This window comes from Candida metapsilosis (assembly GCF_017655625.1).
Source record: "Candida metapsilosis strain BP57 chromosome Unknown scaffold5, whole genome shotgun sequence".
Taxonomy (NCBI): Eukaryota; Fungi; Ascomycota; class Pichiomycetes; order Serinales; family Debaryomycetaceae; genus Lodderomyces; species Lodderomyces metapsilosis.
In genome coordinates, this window is record NW_027138163.1 from 620313 (window position 1) to 640062 (window position 19750).

Here is a 19750-nt window from a genome sequence, read left to right on the forward strand (position 1 = left end):
GGATTAAGTTAAAAGTGAGTGACAATTGGGAAAGTTATGAAATAACCACGTGTGAAAATTTTTTTTCTCTCTTTATATGCTCTTCTTCTTACTGGTTGCTTTTGTGTTTTTGGTCTTCTGACGTCTGTATTGTTCGGAGAATAAACTTTTTTTCTTTTTTTTTCTTTTTGCACCCAACAGAAACATCACTATATAGCACTTCGAAAATATAAATATCATCCATAACTTTTATGATAGATAGAAGTTCGGCTCATAAGGGTTCCATTGGCCCTCACTTGTCTGTTTTTGTTTTTCTAGTATTTGTTTACGGTTGATACACGATAGATCCACTTACTATACTGGTTTAGATTGTTGAAATGCAGTCACATATATTACTGTTGTAGTATACATGAGATAAGGTATATGACTTCTTCTCTCCTGTTTGATGAAAGTGTGAGATGCTTTTGATAAAGAAAACAGGGGTATATATATTAGAAAAAGGGGGGACAGAGGAGCAATTTGTTATTATGTGCAGTACATTTGAGATACGAGAGAAAAGAACAAAAAAAATTAAAATAAAATAATATGTTTGTATGCAGTACTATTTTACACATCTTCTTCTGTCTGTCTCTCTCTCAGTTCTCTCTAACTTTTCATATTTTTACAACACAATTAACACACACACACACAGACACAGATTAACTTCAGAGGAGAGGTAAAAGAAACCCTTTATAACTATAGTACCCAACTGCAACTGCAACCTTATCATAGCCAACTAATACTGGCATCAACCATAATACCACACACACACACTGACCCAACAAAAGTCATTCATTTCTTTTTTTTTTTTTTTTTTGCCTCCAGAAGGAGAGGTATAGTGTGAACCCTGCTAGATGCATGACAAACTACAAACACACAGGCTGGCAATCTAACACATACTTATCCACATTAAGAGTCTTAAACTACAAGAACATTGCAGCACAAAAGAGAGGAGGAAGGTAGTACATCATCATCATTATCATCATGGGTCGTCGTTTGCACCTACTACTTGCTATCGTGTTCATCTACTTCACACAACTCACACTATCTACCTTTGTTGATAGTCAGATTTGTGACTTAAACGATGCAGTGTTCAATTTACGACCGTTTATTACTGACGTTGCTGTGGATCAACCTGAAAAGAAATTGAGGTTTTTAATAAATTCTCAAGTGATCAACTACTTTGGTAATAACAGTGACACAAGTCCAGCTTTTACAGATTTAAATTCAACAACAGGGTTCTACACCAAACTAAGAGTTAAAGTAAGCTATATGGGACGACAAATTATCGATGAAACGAAACACTTTTGCGACTTTGTAGCAGTTAAAGATACTGTTGAGTATAGAAAAGGACCAAGATTTGAGAACAATTCAAGCAATCACACTTCTAATACAACATCAATTTATCCAAGTCACAATACAACTTTAAGCAATCTGACTCACAACACAACTTCACAACATAAAGGTATAATACCACGAATACACACACAAAGTACCTATAGCAACAATTCATTGATTGGACATTTCAATGACACCACTTTAGGATCTTCCAATTTAACCATTTCCCAATTATTTTCAAATTCCACTGGTGCACTAGTACAATGCCCCTTATACTATAACGATTCAATTTTGCTTCTATATGACGTTGATATTAGCCAACATTTCCATCGACTAGGATCCTATCAAGTCCATTTTACCGTTTACGACAACAACTACTCCCAAGATGTTCTCGCATGCAGCAAATCCTACATTACATTGATACAGCCGGACTTTATCGATGCAGTTATAAATGCTGGAGTCTTGTCCCTTTTGGTAATTACCGTCTTTGTCAACGTCTTTACGATGGCATGTTCTTCGTATCAAGAGTCCACTAATCCATACCTTTTCAAAGCGTCTACCATATGCAATGCCAAACTTTTAAAGCAAGGGGATGCAAGTTTGTCAGGAATCATAACCTATCTTCAATATGCATTTTTCCTTGGTGGGTTGGACTTACAATATCCCGGATTTTATCAACCCATGATTGGGCAAATTTCCTGGTGTGCGTTGATTGACTTTATTCTTGTCCAAGACAATCCATTTGGTCATATGTTACAATCAGATGATGGGGTTTACATAACTCTTTCAACTGGAGGATTATCCAGCTTAACACAATATAATTCACGAGCACGTATAAAAGATACATGGCCCAACTTTATGGCAGATTTGGGGATGGTTATTTGTTTATCAATTGTTGTGAGACAAGTATTGATGTTCCTTAAACGATACCTCGATGGAGCGTTGGAACTGCATTATCATAAATCCCTAGTGAAAAACCCCTCAGCATTTGTATTTTTTTCAAGAAAGAATTTGTACTTGGTAGTGGGGCAAATTCTACAAAATTGGTTATCAATCTTTGCCATGCCGTACCTTGTCTTGACGTTGTTTATGTTTCTTGCAGCTACTGACTTGAATGGCAAGCATCGGTCATTTTCAGACTACCATGATTTGAAAGTTGGCGCATTATCATTCACCACGTCATATAATGAATTACGAATTCCTCACAAATTGTTTTCCTTTGGAGAAACGTTTGCCTCCCCATGGGGTAACTACTTGCAATTTGGCAATGAAACTGCCACGAGTGGCACCATATTTGGCAAAAGAGACGAATCAAATACAAGTTCAGCGATAGCAACTACGTCATCTACTTGGCAGGACCCGAGTAAGAGCGTATTGGGGCTGTATAGTTCTGAATCAATATTCAACAACACCGACACACTGCAAAAACATCATGGCAACAATTATTTAACCATTTCTAATGGGACTTTATCAGTTTCATCTATATTACTTGCAGTTTGGCTTGGCTTGGTACTTTTCTTTATATTCAATTACTTGGTTTCATTTTATGGCAAGTGGAAAGTTAAAACGTCATCAAAGGTGTCAAGATTGTACACAAATTTGAAATCCATCTTGATATGGTCCTTTTTGTATCACAAGTATAAACCACAACGAGTCAGTTATGTCATATTTGATTTTGCAATCATGTTTATTAATTCGATTGTTATTGGAGTACTTCAAAACAGCGGTGTTGCTCAAGTAACGTGCTTGATTATTACATCAGTTGCTGAATTAATCGCTTTATTCACTTTGAAACCGTATTTCGTTCCAGTTGCACCGTGGTCATCACATTTTGTCCTTCCAGTGGCTCGAATTTTATGCACAGTTCTTTGTATTCCATTCATTGGCTCAGTTAATGCCAGTGAGGCAGTGAAAACATATGTGGCTTATATTCAATTACTTATACACACTGCTGTGGTGCTTATATTTATCACTCAATTGGTGTACTGGTTGATTAGAACTTGTATATCAATTCACAAGACACGACTCAATACCCATCCAGTCATTCAGCAACTCAATGTTGTCAATAGCCAAGATGAATTTGAAAGACAATTTGAATACAAAGCCATTGTGTCACCGTTTAACCAAATGAGACGACAATTCACTCATGAGTCTCATGCAAATTCAATTTGGCCTTCATACGGTGGAGCTAATAACAACAATGATGACACTGCGTCATCTATCGGCGAAGAAGAGTTTCTTTTCAGGGGTCGTGGAGCGAGACTTGTTGCCAATCATAATGAGATGTCAAATGACATTATCTATTCTCATGACTCACCCACCGCAACTGCGTTCTCCTCCTCATCCGATGCCAATTCCATTCAGTCTTCATTTGTTCAACAAATGAAGGAATCGGAATTACGGAAATTGAAAAATGATTATCGAGTAAGGGAAATTGATCAAGTTTACGAAAAGTATTTCGTCAATGATGAAATTGATCCTGAAGTGAAGGAGTTGTGGGAGAATAGGAAATTGGCTAATGGGATTTTCCATGAGGCTTATTGTTCAAGTAGCACTGGGAACAGTTATAACAATCGTTATACTCGTAATAACAATTATAATGAGTATAACAAGGAAGGTAAGAGTTCACTGGCGTTTGCAATGAAGTTGCGGAATATTGTCAATAAGCAACAGCCAAAACCCATGGAACCAGCTTTTGTTGTATCTCGACCTCGGCCTTTGATTGTAAAGACTTTAGATGAGGTGAAACAGAAGCAACAAAAGCAGCAACTGAGACAACTGCCGGAGCATGCTGCATCTGATCCGTGAGAAAAGAATACTACTGATCCATTAGAAAAGGATACCACTAATCCATCAACTGATGATTTACATGGCAATTAGAACTTTTATCAATAGAAATCTATATGCGATAAATAAAATTAGATTAATAGTTGTTACTTTTTGCTCTTTTTAGGCCTTTTTACACCCCCTTCATCATTATCACCACCTCTTTTTTCACTTTTGATGTGTCCTTTATCGCCAGCTTTAGTAATTGCTCTCACCAACTTGTCATCAGCAATAACCTTGACAGGTGAATCCAAGGTCTTTTCTAAAGTTTTCTTTAAATCTTGCTGGCACGCCTTTAACGAATGAAACTCACTCTGCAAGACAATTTTCGCCATTGCGTCTCTTGTCATAGTTGAAGAAGTCGTACTTGTCTCGTTGTTTAACGATTCAGATGCATAGTTGGGATACTGGTCTAGTCTAATTTGCAAAATTTCCTGTAGATTCTTGATTAAATCAGAGGTCACTTTTTTGGACTCAATGAGTTGATAGATTTTATGATAGACTCGCTTGATTAAATCATGAGTAATTTCTTCCTTTTCTGCATCGTCTTTATTTTGTCGTATTGTGAGATATGTAGTTAATAACTGGACCAAGAATACCAATTCGATAGTCACTTCCCCAGTACAGAAACAATCATAAGAATCCAAAACGAGTTCAAATCCACCATCTTCTTCTTCGTTATCCTCCTCCATAGCTTCCTGCTGTTCTATAAAGGATACTTCACCTATCACCTGAAGCAAATGACTCAATTCAATCTCATCAATGACATACCGCTCAATGAAGAATTGATAAATTATCGATATTGGAACCTCGCCGAAATCTCCCTTGGAGCCATGTGATTCAATGTATCCATATCGACGTAAAATTTCTCCATTAGGGTGGTTGGAGTATGTGTTGTAAATTTGATCACCTTTCGCAATTTGTTTGATGCTGGTTATGACAAGACTATCTGCTTCGTAGTTGATTATGGCGTTGTTATAAGTCGTGTCGGCGTTTAGTGTGTCTGCTAATGGAACCATTGATTTTATGTATCCGTCAGAAAGGATTTCCGGGGATCCTGAACCTGCCTCATCGTCACTTTCTTCTTCATCATCATCTTCTTCGCCTTCATCTTCCTTATGCTCTTCATCCGCTTCATCTTCATCTCCCTCCTCCTGCTCAGATTCTTCAACTTCTCCATGTAAGATTGGCTCCTCGTCTTCATCAAGGGGAATTCCGTTTCTTTCAAGTAATGACTTTACCTCAGCAGTTCCATTATGTGCTCCATCATGCTCATGATGAACCAACTCAGGCACCTCCTCTCCATAACCATCACCGTCACCGCCATCAACATCTTCTCCTTCTTCATCGTCAACTCCGTCACCATCATCATCAACAACCCCAAGCTGATCTCTCACTTCTTTAGTTTCTTGTTTCGTCAACTCAACGTCGAACGAATACGACATAATAATCGTAGCAACTACATTATACTCCTCAAATGAAACATTCTCAAATCCATCAATTTTCAAATCCTCAACAGTTTCCAACATCTTGTGGTACATTTCATCAGCAGCTTCTTGTCCAACTCTATCCAATACACAACTAGGTTGTAACAAATTCAACTCGTTTGTACTCCAAAACATCAACTGATTGAACCCCAGTTGCGGTAACACATTAATATACTCCAACCAGTGACTTTGTTCTCTGTGGCGAAACTCATAGAGAAGTATAATGATCAATGCATCCCAATGAGAAAGTCTCATTAAATAATGCTTCAAATTGGGGAAGTTTGTAACTAGGAGATTTTGTTTAACATTGATTAATGCAGATTTGGGGATGGTGGCTAGTACTTCTCCTTCTTTGATATCTTGTAATGCAATGACTCCACGTCCTTGGTTGATGGATGTGTAGTCATGAATGGTGATTTTTGGTGAAATGTCAACATTGCGCGACTTTAACCAGTCGAGATAACTTGCTGTGGATTCATTGAATTGATCTTTTAGCTGGGACGCTGTAGCCATCGTAAATAAGGTAGATGGTGGATCAAAAGCTGGACCTGAAATCCCAATTTGTTAAACTTTTCAGAATGGGTTATCTTTTTTTTTTTCAGACACATCACATCGATGCACAAAGTCATCTTAAAATATTTAAACTACACTCCTACTTGTTGTAACGTATCCTACATAAACACAGATAGTCTTCAATTGATTTTTTGCTCATTCTAATCCCTTAAATGTTTGATATACACGCGACTGGGTAATTTAGAGTTTTCACTTTCGGATAATCTCCGTCTTCTCTTGTAATTGTCATCGCTAGTAGCCACTGCTATCAAATCATCAGTATGACTAATATCAATTTTGGCAATACTCTCAGTAGTACTTTCTTCCAGAGGCAATCCATCAACTTCAAAAGTTTGGAATTTAGGATATTGCTTCAATCTCTTCCTCTTGTTTATATCCCATAAACAAAGATATCCGTCTGAACCTGCAGTAAATAGTAGATTACTTCGATTGACGCTTTTTCTAAACGTTAGTGAGTTTATGGGATAGACCAAGTCAGTACCTGACTCTTTGTCGAAATGTCGATGACTCTTGAATACAAAATTCTTTTCCTGTTGTGCTTCAGGTGGCAAGTCAAGGTATTCAATGGAGACTCTACCATCAATCGAGGACATTGCAATGGCATTTTGATCAGGAGATGCTTTGATATCAGTGACTTGGTACTTTAGGCCCACTTCTCTGGTTTCAACTGGAGTTGGTGTTGATGACGTTCCCAACGTACTCAAATCATACAATTCAACAATATTCCCTGCCAATCCAAGAATCAAATACTTGTCAGTCGACTCCATGGTCAACACCTTTCTCTCATTTTTCCAACTATGTAAAGGTTTCTGCAATCTTTGGTCTAGCACTTGCAAACTACCTTTAAATGAACTGGCAATGACGCTATTGTTTGCCCCTTGACACAAGTGGTTAATACCATTCCTCATATCTTCTACTTCAAACGATTCACCCATATTCTGTCCAAGTTTGACATTTTCAAAATCAACTTGCCGTATTGAACCGTCTAATAATCCCACAATTGGTGGAGCTTGACTATTGGTGTTGCTATTCCCTGGATATAGAATACTCAAGGGAGTATCAGTAATACTCAATTCACAAATTGGATCACTTGGTAATGGTTCATGAGGGTATTTTGTAAATGAACGACAATCGTATAAAAGTAAATTACTTCCCCAAGTTCCAATTAATAATTGATATTGATTGTTTTTGGAAAACTTTATATCTGATATTTGATCTAGGTTTTTTCTCGTAGTTGTCAATTCAATGAAATCAGTATTTGAATCCATATTTGCCGGGTGGTTATGCAATTGGTTATTAGAAAGATAGTTGTGTAATTGGGGTCATTTCTTTAGTGGTTTTCCGCATGAGTAACAAAACGGAAAAAATCGCACGTTTTTTTTTTTCCTTTGTCGCAAACAGTGTCGTAGACTAAAGTTTACGACATAGTGATATATGTTTTCCTAATTAGGCAAAACAATAACAAAAGAACTCAGAGATCTTTCCATTAGAATCCACAGATCTACTTTTCAATGCATAGAACAGCCCATTCAAACTATTCTTTAAGAAATAAATAACGTATTGCTCTCCAAACACAACAAGATACTACGTGTTTAACAGCCGACCATGGCATCACATTCAAGACACACAAGCTCAAGTTCAAACTATGATACTGTTCATGATCACTCAGGCCCTGTAATTAAGCCAAAATTAGAGTCCATTGAAACATCATCGGCCTCCGCCTCATCAAACAAATCTCCCGTAATTACCGACCTGTTACCACCTAGTAATCTAAATGACATTGAATCAGTCGATGATCATAAGTATAACCGGCACAAGCGTGAGTTGCGAGTAGTGAATCCAGAATCAACAACAAGCTCCCATGCAAGTGACACAACAGTTGCACATCCAACACCCACCAATCCAAAACGGTCTAGCTCACCAGCACCATCAGCACAAGAATCAGTACAAACTCGTGACTATCAACAAACTGTTGGTGTCAAATTATCCAACTTACAAGATACTTCGAGTCTTGAAAGTTTATTGGCTAAACCAATACATCAACAGCCAGCAAACTTGTCAAAGGTACTGAATAGGGAATCGGTTTTCAGCAATATCAGTCAATATTCAGGAAAAGTGGAACTGAGTGCACAAGCTGTACCAGTTGTTCTACAAAGGTCAGATTCAACCAAGGTCAAAAAGGTGAGAAATAAGAAAACTTCAAAGTCACTGGGAGATGTTGATCATGCAGATGATGAAGACGACAGGAGATCTGTGAGTACTTTTGAGCTGATTGATACGAGTCATATCTTGGGTACAGGTACAACACCAAATAAAAGCTCACCCCAGAACAATGAAGAGGAAGAAGAATCGGATTACGATGAAAGTTCAATTTTGATGGGCAAATTACCAACTACAAACCCATCAGACAATATGCAATTGAATCCCGACAAGACATTTGAAACTAATGTTGAAGGCGCAATCCCAGCACGTTCTCCACGGCGCCCCACTTCAATGCTTCCACCACCAGTGGGCATACATTCACATGATATTCTAGGCAACGCAAGTGCTACTGATAAAGCAGCCAGAAGGAGAACGATGCATATTACTACTGATTTGGATCAATTGATGCAAGATGCATCGTCAATGTCTACATTTACTTCAGGTAATCACCACAGCGAGCCTGTTGCTTTACAACTGGAGGATAGGCATGGAGGTGATGGTGATGACGTTGCAGTGTTTGACACAACAGGTCCCCATGATGATGATGGTGCTTCTGATGCCGAATCTCATGGACCAGAAGTTCCTTCTCATAGATACAGTACGGGAACATCGTCCACCAAAATGACTCCGTTGTTAAAGACGTTGGCAGTTGAAGATGAAGACCTTGACGAAGATGAACATAGCGGGAACGGAAATGAGTCTGATTTAATCACCATTTCCAAACGTGAGACTTCATTACCACCACGTCCGTCAGAGGAGAATATACGTAAGGCAAGAAACGTTTCCGCCAATATCAAGAAACAACAGGAGGAAGGGGGTGCATTACAAGCAGGTGCACCAATTAGCGATAAAGGCCAGTATTATGTCGATGATGAGAACCCAGGTTTCGCGGATGATGATGATGATGGGTATTATGATATTGATGAACCAATCCAACACCCATCACGAGGCAAGTCTGTTAAAAATTCAATTCGAAGACCAACGAGGGCTATAACTGAACCCACAACAAACACGTCATCTGATCCACAAGTACGAGATTCAACCAAGAAGCAAAAGAGAAGGAGCAAAGAGAAGAGCAAATACCATCAACATAATCACAATAAGCAAGGAAAACGAGGCAGTTCCAGTGTTATGGGTGGTGCCGGTGACCTTAAACCATTCAGCTACAAGACCCTCGTTTCTTTATTGGAAAGTATGAATGGAACTATAATCGGTGAAGAGTTTTCTTCGTTGAATATCCCCATTAGAGAAAAACAATTGATTGAAAAGATTATTGATAGTTTGTCTCGGTTGAGTTCAGATATGATTTTGGATCAGGAGAGGTATGATATTGGTTTGCAGAGGTTAGAGAAGGCATTGAGAGTACTTGAGGGATTCAATTAAAGAAGAGATTTGTGATTTGTATGTGAATAGTTTTTATATTTTACAAAGTTTGACTAAATACATCTATGAAACAAAATACTTTTATAATTGAACACTTTGCTGGTATTTTACTTTGATTCTTCAGTCAAGTACGTGATAAAACATTTAGTAATCCTCCTCATCATTTCTTCAATCACATTACAACTAATCAAGAAATCATAGTTCAATTTAATCAATAAATGATCCTGTTGTAAATTGATAATCTCATCACGTTCATTGCGTTCCATTTCGGAAATACTCTTGAATATCAATTCAAACAATTGCTTAAATTTGACATTTTTCGAATTGAGGTTGTTCTTCAATGATACTTTAATTAAATTGTGGTGGCCATTGGAAGTGCTGTCACTTGACTGATTAAATTTATTCTTTTTGAATGATAGGGAAATTAGAATTTTATCCTTTTGGATCTTGCGGGAGTTGGCAATAGTTGATGATAAATTAAACATAAATTGAATCTGATTGAGGTTTTTGAAAATAGCATCGAAATAAATCTTGTTTAATCCATTACTCAATTTTAAACCATCACCACTACTGGCGTTTGTTCCAGTGTCTTCCCCAGCAAGTACTTTTTGAACCTGCTTGACTCCACGATAAATAGGATCAAATTCATCAAGATAACGAAGCACGCCAATAATACTAGTTGATTTAGTCAGCTGTAAATATTTATTCAAGAAATGAATAATAAGTTCAATCTCCCATGATTTAGTCTCCAAGGTACTAATATGAATAGCATCTTTAGGATTGGCTGGCAATTGAATCAATAGTCTATCAACCACATCATTGACTTTGATCACCATACTGTCCATCGAATTATCCAAAATTTCCACATTATGATGCTTCAATTGATCAAGAACTTGGAGCAAACTGTTCAATTTGTTCAAATTGTCAAAGATGGGATCTAAGAACCCTTGCTTTTGATGGTGGTGTTGAGTCTCATTGATTACCAGATTCAAATCTACTGAGGTTGCAATTTCAAGGTTCTCTTTCTCGTGATCAATTTTGAGATTGAATCTGGCCAATTCGGGTGAGTTTTTTACCGACACGTTTTTCAATTTTCCGTACAAGTTCAAATTCATCTCGTTGGTGCTATCCTTATTGATTAATTCCACTTGCAAGTAGAAATGGGACGATGAGTTCTCAATGGGGATCAAATTTGTATTACGAAGTTTGATAATTGACTTGTAAATCACCGTGACTTGGCCACTCTCCAATTCATTCGAACCTGATTTTGTTAAACCAAGGTCAGAAAATTCTGAATTAACTTCTCTGGCTTCATCATCATTGCCGCTCTTCTGTGCATCATCAGCCAATACATGATCATACTCAACCCCATTGGCGTGTAACTCATCCAAAATAACATGATTAATAATCTTTTTGAATGTAGACTTACCTAAATTCTTGAAAAACTGATAATCCAAGTCGGGGTTATAAACCAAATTCTGTAAATAACTAACTACCCAATTTGCATCCACTGACTTAATTCGTGCAACCCACCACGCGGTAGTTGAAGTTAATCCATTCACCATAACGATAAGAAACCAAGTTGATGGCCAATGCTTCCGACGAAAGAATTGCACCGTGATTTGATCTCTTGTGTTTGCTTTATCAATTGATTTTAATAAGTTGGCAACCTCTCCATCATTCAACTTTATGATACCATTGTGGATCCATTCCGTAGTGGATAAATAATTATTGACCTCTTTGGTGAAAGTCTCCAACATCAATTGTTGTAATATGACAACAACTCCATCCGCAAAATCCTTTTCAGTGACAGCTTGCTGTCGCTGCTGTTGCTGTTGTTTCACGAATGATGGTGGTGGTGAGTTGATCCTTTTCAAAAGTCGATTCTGTACAGGAGTTGGGTTGACAAAGTAGAATAACCCTGTTAATGGATTGATTGCCAAGACTGCTGTTTTTTTAGGTGATATCGAAAACAACATACGATGTGAGTTGATCATTTCAACATGTCTCGTAGACTTCGATCTAAGAAGCTTGAAAATTATGTTCATAATACTAGCTGAATGTGATATCATGAACGAAGAAATAACTGATTCAATGTGAACACCAGTAGATTCTAAGTCGTCCTCATTCTGTACCGTATCCGTCAGTTCTTTGAAAAGAGAATCAGTGTCCTCCTTCATTTCATCATCTTGTTCGTCATCATCCATATTCTCTCTATTCTGCACCACTTTCTTCACAGTTTCCTCACTTTCATATCTCCCATTTCTAAACCACCTATAAGTCAAGTTAAACTTCCGATCAATTCCAATTTCAACAAATGATTTCCAATTTGAATTCAAGAAATGCAGTGACCAATAATTAACCACAATTAGAGAGCTCCCCATAGTATACTTGATTTGTAAACTGTTTTTCCACTTCAATGTGTTCAACAAACTGCGCACTTGTTTATAAACAAGATACAATTTGAAAAAAATCGAATACTTGTGTAACAACTGATACAATCCTTGTAATCCCAGTACACTTAAAGCTCTATTGGCAACTTTTTCCAATCTGTCATATGACTGTGTCGGTAGTCTAGTAACCACCAAATCATTATCACCAAAAGTAACCAACGTATCATTCGAATCAATGCCAAATAAAAACTTGAAATCAATCATATAAAAAGGCGTTTCTGTACTCAAGTCATCGTTAGCCATGGTAATACACACTTGAAATTCCTTTGGCACATCAATATAAGCACGGCCATCTTTAATTTCAAATTGAAACTGTTGTGGCACCTCAATCAAGGCAAATTTCGTCATCAATGCTAAATTTAAATCTTTTAATACTTCCAATACTTTTCGAGGACTAATTTTAGGTTGTTCAAGGTAGTTATGAGATGGTAAGATTGGTCTCTTTTTATAAAACACTTCCAACGCGGTTTCTATATCGAAATTTGGTAGTTTAGCACCACCAAATCCACTTAATCCAGCTAGCTGGTGCATTAGATGATCAAATTGGAAATCCTGTAATCGGAACCAGTTTAATAAATCGATGAATTTGGATACATCTTGTGAAACACTAGCCCATTTGATCAAAGTGTATACTTTAAGAAGATCTTGTCGTAATGAAACTATTATATCAAGAAAGTACTTTTTCCGCTTCACGTCGGACTCTTCATTGACATTAGTTGATAGGTTCTCTATAGCTGTAGTCAATTGTTTATATGATTCTTGAGCGTAGAACTTGAGAATATTTGATAAAGGTATTAGATTGGCAGTGATGTGAGGAATAGTTGGTGGTTGTTGTTGTTGAGAGTGATCTTGCTTGGTCCTGGCAATCGTATCCACTGTCCCATTCTGCTGTTCTGATATCGTACCATTCTGTGGTTCTTCCATAATGGATCACTAAGGTTGATGTGATGGATGATTAGTGATTAAATGTGTTCAAAGGCTCTTTACGCAATGTGTTTTTCTTTTTAAAGTGTGTGAGCAAAATAAAATGCCATTAATGAAGATCTCACAGTGCTTTGTAGCTTGTAGTTTGTTGTTAAATGAGTGTGATTAAGCAATAAGCTCCTGTGAATAGATAGATTGACTTGTGGTGAAACCTCCTTCAAAGTATGAAGTATGAGACAGTGTGAGTGTTTTTCTTTTTTTTTTATTTTTTTGATCAAATAGTGCGACACACTCAAAAGATATGTCACACTGTACACGAATCGATCCTCATAATGTTATCATCAAATGGCGTATCATTCACCGGTGGTTGTTGTTAAACCAATATGGCAAGCTGACTACTAACTGCCAGCTCTAGATATCTCTTCTGTCACTTTCCGTGGGGAACAAATATATTTGAACTTAAGATGCACCCACTACCACGTGATTGTGTATTGAACTCACTGAACATATTTCCTAAAGTTTACAAATATGGTTTGGCCCAGAGGTAATCCCATTTTATTCCTGTTATTAAAAAATTGCGTGATAAAAGGGCATTCGAAAGGGAAAGGGTAACTCAACGGTAGGACATGCAGGTTCAAAATTATAATTGCGAGATATTATGTACATAAAATTCACTCAATTACATAATCTAGCCATGCAGACCCATTCATTCCTTGATGCAATTTATTCGTACACAACTTGAAGTTAGGTGGACGTTGCATGATCTTTCATGCTGTTTGTATAGTATAAATAGTTATTATTTCCCATAGAAGAGGAGAGAAGAAGAAATGGCTTTCTTTCTTCTCTCTAGGGTTTTGCCGAGTGTATACGATACTAGAACAACAAGACTGAATCTGTTTTATAAAACAAGGGTCAATGCCGTTAGAAACTTTTATCAGTATTGCCCCAATTGAAATCCTTGAACGGATTATCAACTATGCTGGAATCGAAAACTTGGTTTCCCTCTTAGTCCCCAATTGCAAGCTTATCCTTGACCAGAACCCAACTTTGCGCACAGCCGTCAACAATGTGATACTCCAAAACTCGGGTCATTTATCCTACAACAATCGAATAACTAAACCAATGCTTCTCACTCACTATTTGCACCCAGAAGCATTTGATGAAATTGATTTCTGTGGTGGTTTCAGAATGGGTCCAGAACGGTATCATTGGGAATATTTGGATGATTATGAAGCTAGGAAACGGTATCGGTTTTTGTCAACAATTGAGGATTTTTTAACTGTTCAAGCTTATTGTCAAGATAATGAATTGGATATGGTTTTATTAATTTCGTTTCGGTTGTGGTCATATGTAGCTGTGAACAGTTTTTGTGATTTGGTTAAGTTGTTGAGTGATAAGTCTAGTGTTAGATACAATGTTGAATTAGAGTGCCTGATTTTTCCTGGTATAGTATTCAGAGAGGATTATCCGGAGTATAAATCATATGATGGTGCAGCAAGTGAAGATAATTCAGAGACTGAAGGTGTCGATTCGGAAACCGAAGAGTATCCAGAGAATCAAGCTATATCAGAAAATAAGGACCTTGTTTCATTCAACGAACAGGATTATTCAGATGATGATAACGAGCAAAGGTATTATGACTTTATTCCAAATTTATCCAAACTAATCACCCCATTAATGAACCAATGCCCCAACGCCATAACGGGACTCGCACTACTCAACATCTGTCAAGAAGTTAAGTTCAATTTAAATGGCTTTCCAGCTTTGAAATGGGCAATCTTCAAGTATGGACTTGTCCAGCTTACATCATCCACAAATTCACAAGATCCGGATCTGGATCTGAACAATTGCAGCAGCAACAATAGCATGCTTGAAATTTTAGAACTTGTACTTGAATTCAACCGGTTGATGCGCTTGGACGCAGATGTGCTTGTTTCTTTGAACGAGAACTTGAACATGAACTTGACTCAGATGAATGTTCCAGCAGTAGATACCCGGTCCCCCGTAATGGATACAAGAGGAGGCACTACTCCTGTTGTACATGCTTGGAATAACTTGGTTGTTGTTTTTCATTTTGAAAAAGAGAGTCGGGTTGCGTCATTTGGCAAATTTAGGACAAGCTCTAACTCAATGACTTTGACTCTTGGTGCCAAATACGATGACGGTGACAATGAAGATGACTACATTAGCGAGATGGAGGTGATGCCCCAAGTGACTAGCTTCGAGTTCTGCGTCTTTAAATCCGGTGCCGTGATGCCTGATCTTCTGAAGTTCCCCAATTTAGTAGAACTTCGAGCTTGTTGGATGTCAAATTTGACAGTGTTTGAGAATTGGCGCGTCCCTGATTCATTAACGGGCCTCCATGTTCAATTTGATGCTGATTTGAAAGATGCAGATTTTGGGCCATTGATTTCACGACTTCCTTTAGGTTTGAAAAAGTTGACAATTTATGTAAAGTACGGGTTCCGGTTGACTAAGGAGCAATTGAATTTCACCAAGTTTGTAAAATTAAATTACTTGGCAATTTCAGGCCTAGTCAATGACAATTTAAATCAACTAACCTTGCCAAATTCAATTACAAAATTGATTTTCACAGACTGTGACCATCTTGACTCAATAGCTGAGATACAGTTTCCTTACTATTTACAATTTTTGAAAATTGAATCAACGAGTTTGAAATCAATTACTAAACCCAAGTTTCCCTCGAGTTTAAAGTCCTTGCATTTATGTGGAAACAGGTTGCAAAAATTGGACTTATCTACGAATGACAAGAATGAGGGGTTTGAGAATATGGAAGTGTTGGACTTAAAATGTAATTGGGAGTTGAAGGAGGAAAATCTCAAACTTTCTTCAAAGTTGAAATTTTATGTACCTCCGTGGAAGAGATCATAATAGAAGCGACAGTCTTTTTGCTATAGAATCAGCCGTTCGTTGCTTTGTTTACTAATTTGTTTATAGAGGCTTGCCGATTTCATATATAATGCAAGTTCCATCATTCTTTTTATCTTAACCTTTGCTGTAGCCCAATTGCTTTTCGGGTCATCATTCCTTCGAAGTTGCCACTTCACAGCAGGTACATATCTCTAACAACATTACTCTTCTATTATACAAAAAGAAATACAAAACATTATAATACAACATTAGCGAAAGGAAAGAATAAAAAGAAATGGACCAAACAGCAAGGCTTTAATCTCCTCCCCCATCTTACTGAATTTGGTTAAAACTGACAATTGCTTGAGGAACACTCTCCTTAATCCACGCAAATTCCTCCATCTCCAAAATCTGTCCCACGGAACAACGTCTATCCTTACGAACCAAAACCAAATCGACAAACAGCTTCAACTGCTGATGAATCTCTTTAATCTCATCATCAATTCCACAATTATTCATGCGATCATAGATATCTTGCCATCCCCAATCAATCATGGCGATTCGATGCGCAGTGCTGATTTTCTTTGATCTTCTGCGTTTCAATACCGATGGCGATATACCTGCGTTTGATGATGTAGACGAAGCTGAGGGGGAACGTATATCAAAGGGGAGTTTTGATTCTAAGATTGAGTAGACGAGGACTCCGATTGACCATGTATCGGTGAGACGGCCATCGTATTGGAGACCCATGAGTACTTCTGGAGCGATATAGTCTTGTGATCCACATCTTGTTTGTAGGAGTTGACCTTGTGAGGTTAGCTTTTTAGATAAGCCGAAATCACTAAGATTCATAAATGGGGTTGACATTGTCTCATTATAGGCAAAGATTTGATCCACTTCCTCGGCTGAATAAAGAAGCAAGATATTTTCCAACTTGATATCTCTATGAATGACATTTTGCTGATGAAGGAACGATGTTGTGAGGATAAGTTCACATACGATACGACGAATGTAGATCCAATAATTGATGTTATTCTCATTCGTTGATTGGCTATGTTCAAGAAGAAAACTCAACAAGTTACCTCCATGGCAGTAGTTGATAAATATAAGTTGATCGCGATTTGCAGGAACTTCTTCAGAAGCACAGCTATTGTTATGTCCATTTTCGTGTGAATCAAGGTCTTCTGGTATAATTTCTGCTTCAATTTCTTCTCTTTTTATATCTAAAGTAATTTCATACTCCAATAATGATGTGATACATGGATGATAAGATACATGATAAAGAATATTCAACTCACGAAGAATAAATGATTTGAAATTGACAATTTGTGATTTAGATTCAGGAATAGTGATAACTTTGATTGCCACTTCATCATTATTAATACTTCTTGCTAGAATAACAGTGCTGAAGTTTCCTTGTCCTATTTCTTTAACAAACTTAAAACTAGTGTGGAATCTGTGTGAATAGAATTCAGTATTATCGTATTTTGAAGTTTGTTGAGGTATAATTGGTGAAGTAGTTGGAGTAATTGGTGACTCCAAACTAGTTGGTTGTTGGTCATTGGGCCTATTGTTTTCTGTACTGGTTGATGATTCCGTGCTAGATGCACTAGTCATACCTTTTAATTCAACTGGATTAGAAACCACTCGTTTACCAGTATTTAAACTATGAGCTCTAGCAATTGGTTTGAAGTCGGAGATGATTCTTGGAGATACAGATTGTGCTGGTTTAAACCAATTGGCAGCGTCTCTCTTTTTAGGCGGTGATGATAGCATAGTGTGTTGATAGTGGCTATAGTTTGCAAATGAGTCATTTGGTAAAACTGGAGTAGGAAGTTGAGTAATGTCCTCCAATGGAGCTGATGTGGGGTTGGCTCTGGTGGGTGGGGGAGCAGCAGCAGCGTTGATAGTGGTAGTGGTGTCGTTTTTCCCTTCCTCTTGTGGTGGTTGTTGAAATGATAATGGCTCCCCAAGAAGGGTATGCAATGATCTAATTGAGTCGAGTTGTTTTGGTTTTTCTAGATGAGTGTCTGTATCTGTTTCATGAGGTGGTACATCAATCTTTAAATTTTTGCCATGTAATCTATTAGATGTACTTGCATTTGGACTATGGTAGATAGAGCGGGGTAGTGTTTCACTAGAAGATGGTGATGGAGTAGGAGAAGTAGAAGAAGAGTAGTGGTGGTGGTGGTGCAATGGTGGTGCGGTTAAATGAGTATTGATACCTAGTGCTAGTGGGTGCGGTATTGAATCTTTGCTGGTTGTAATATCTGAGTCATTGTTGGAGGAAGGAGTGGTGGCATGCGTCTGTGGTGGTTGTGGTTGTGGTTGTAAACTCATAATTCTGGTGGAGTTGTTGTTGCTGCTGTTGTTGTTATTTGACATATTTACTCCACTCAAATTGAGTTGGTTTCAAGTGGTTCTTAGATATGCTTTCCTTAAGATTGAAAAAAAATTTTTTAACAAGATCTAGGAATAACAGCGTCCTTGTGGGTATGTGAGTCTGTGTCTGTGTCTGTCTGTAAGTTTATGCAATTGTGTTTTTTGGTTTCTCCAAATTGAAATAACGCGATGTTAGAAATAGTGAAGATTTATACTTTTTGGTGTATATAGTAATATTGGGGGGTTATGAATGGTTTGGTTTTAGAAGAAGTAGTAGATGTTGTTGTTGATGAAATGATATGATATGTATTGTTATATATATATATATATATATTGTTACTATGTTGTATTATGTGTATGACTAAAAAGTATAGTGAGTGCGGTGAGAGAGAGAAAGAGATGATGCTTTGTGTACAATAGTTAATAGTATTTGTGTATTGCATTGTATTGTATTGTATTGTATTGTAGTAGTAGTATAACACGTTCTACATAAACATGACGCAATTACATATTCTATCACTACTATCACCCACCTGTATTACTACCTCCTGACTGTGACACATCGAAGAAGAAGAAGAAGAAGAAGACAATATTTTGACACACACACTCTCTGTCTGTCTGTCTGTCCTTTTTTCTTGGTATTTTGAAAATTAGACTAGACGCAAATACATTAAACCACACCACCACCTCCTCCCCTATTTCAATATATTAGTCACAGTTGATATTTACTTTTCTTTTAGGTATATATATACATATCTAATGTTCAACTTAGACTTTAGATTAGGCTATACTCCTAGTACTCTTTTCTTGTTAGTTGAAAAAGAGAGAGACGTGTAAAAGTGTTCAAAATATAATAACAATAGGAGTTTAGTACAAAGGTAGATCCTAGAGAGTGGCTTTTAATACAAGATATGCTTACGCCTTGTTATACATGACAAGCCATTCTATAATCAGATGTTGTGTATCCCCCCCTTACAGAAATACCCCCTTATTCACCTTTTTATCAAAAAATAGAAAAGAATGTCCAACAGTCAATGTCAAAATCCTACCACCAAAAAAAACCAGCAGTTAATTCCACAAAAGTAGATACCACATTATACTCCTACTTGTGTGTACAAAAGACCCGCTACTACTAGTACCACAATACGCCTTGCAAACAGGAGTAGTTTTCGCGTCTCTATTCAAGCCGCTCATCACAAAGGCATCAGGAGAATACCAAGGCTCAACGTATTATACTTCACTTTAACATTTCAACACAGCCCGAGACACATACTACTGAATACTTTTCTTCTC

At 37.4% G+C, this 19750-nt stretch overlaps 7 protein-coding genes across 7 annotated transcripts; 3 read left to right on the plus strand and 4 right to left on the minus strand. All coding sequences in view use genetic code 12, as the record gives it.

Annotated features, from left to right (window-relative positions):
- Positions 1-1002: 1002 nt before the first annotated feature.
- On the plus strand, positions 1003-4164 carry I9W82_004006 (uncharacterized protein; the record flags this gene model as incomplete). Its single annotated transcript, XM_067693033.1, has 1 exon — positions 1003-4164. One exon carries the CDS (start codon positions 1003-1005, stop codon positions 4162-4164), a length of 3162 nt encoding a protein of 1053 aa, XP_067547594.1.
- Positions 4165-4289: 125 nt separating this feature from the next.
- On the minus strand, positions 4290-6182 carry RMS1 (ribosomal lysine N-methyltransferase; the record flags this gene model as incomplete). Its single annotated transcript, XM_067693034.1, has 1 exon — positions 4290-6182. The coding sequence occupies one exon, from the start codon at positions 6180-6182 to the stop codon at positions 4290-4292; it is 1893 nt and encodes a 630-aa protein (XP_067547595.1).
- Positions 6183-6382: 200 nt separating this feature from the next.
- On the minus strand, positions 6383-7510 carry BUB3 (Bub3p; the record flags this gene model as incomplete). The annotated part of the gene is made up of 1 exon (XM_067693035.1): positions 6383-7510. One exon carries the CDS (start codon positions 7508-7510, stop codon positions 6383-6385), a length of 1128 nt encoding a protein of 375 aa, XP_067547596.1.
- A 337-nt stretch (positions 7511-7847) lies between these two features.
- Positions 7848-9827, plus strand: I9W82_004009 (uncharacterized protein; the record flags this gene model as incomplete). Its single annotated transcript, XM_067693036.1, has 1 exon — positions 7848-9827. One exon carries the CDS (start codon positions 7848-7850, stop codon positions 9825-9827), a length of 1980 nt encoding a protein of 659 aa, XP_067547597.1.
- Positions 9828-9934: 107 nt separating this feature from the next.
- MED14 (Med14p) lies at positions 9935-13204 on the minus strand (the record flags this gene model as incomplete). The annotated part of the gene is made up of 1 exon (XM_067693038.1): positions 9935-13204. One exon carries the CDS (start codon positions 13202-13204, stop codon positions 9935-9937), a length of 3270 nt encoding a protein of 1089 aa, XP_067547598.1.
- Positions 13205-14119: 915 nt separating this feature from the next.
- Positions 14120-16096, plus strand: I9W82_004011 (uncharacterized protein; the record flags this gene model as incomplete). The annotated part of the gene is made up of 1 exon (XM_067693039.1): positions 14120-16096. One exon carries the CDS (start codon positions 14120-14122, stop codon positions 16094-16096), a length of 1977 nt encoding a protein of 658 aa, XP_067547599.1.
- A 312-nt stretch (positions 16097-16408) lies between these two features.
- Positions 16409-18415, minus strand: I9W82_004012 (serine/threonine protein kinase; the record flags this gene model as incomplete). Its single annotated transcript, XM_067693040.1, has 1 exon — positions 16409-18415. The coding sequence occupies one exon, from the start codon at positions 18413-18415 to the stop codon at positions 16409-16411; it is 2007 nt and encodes a 668-aa protein (XP_067547600.1).
- Positions 18416-19750: the final 1335 nt, after the last annotated feature.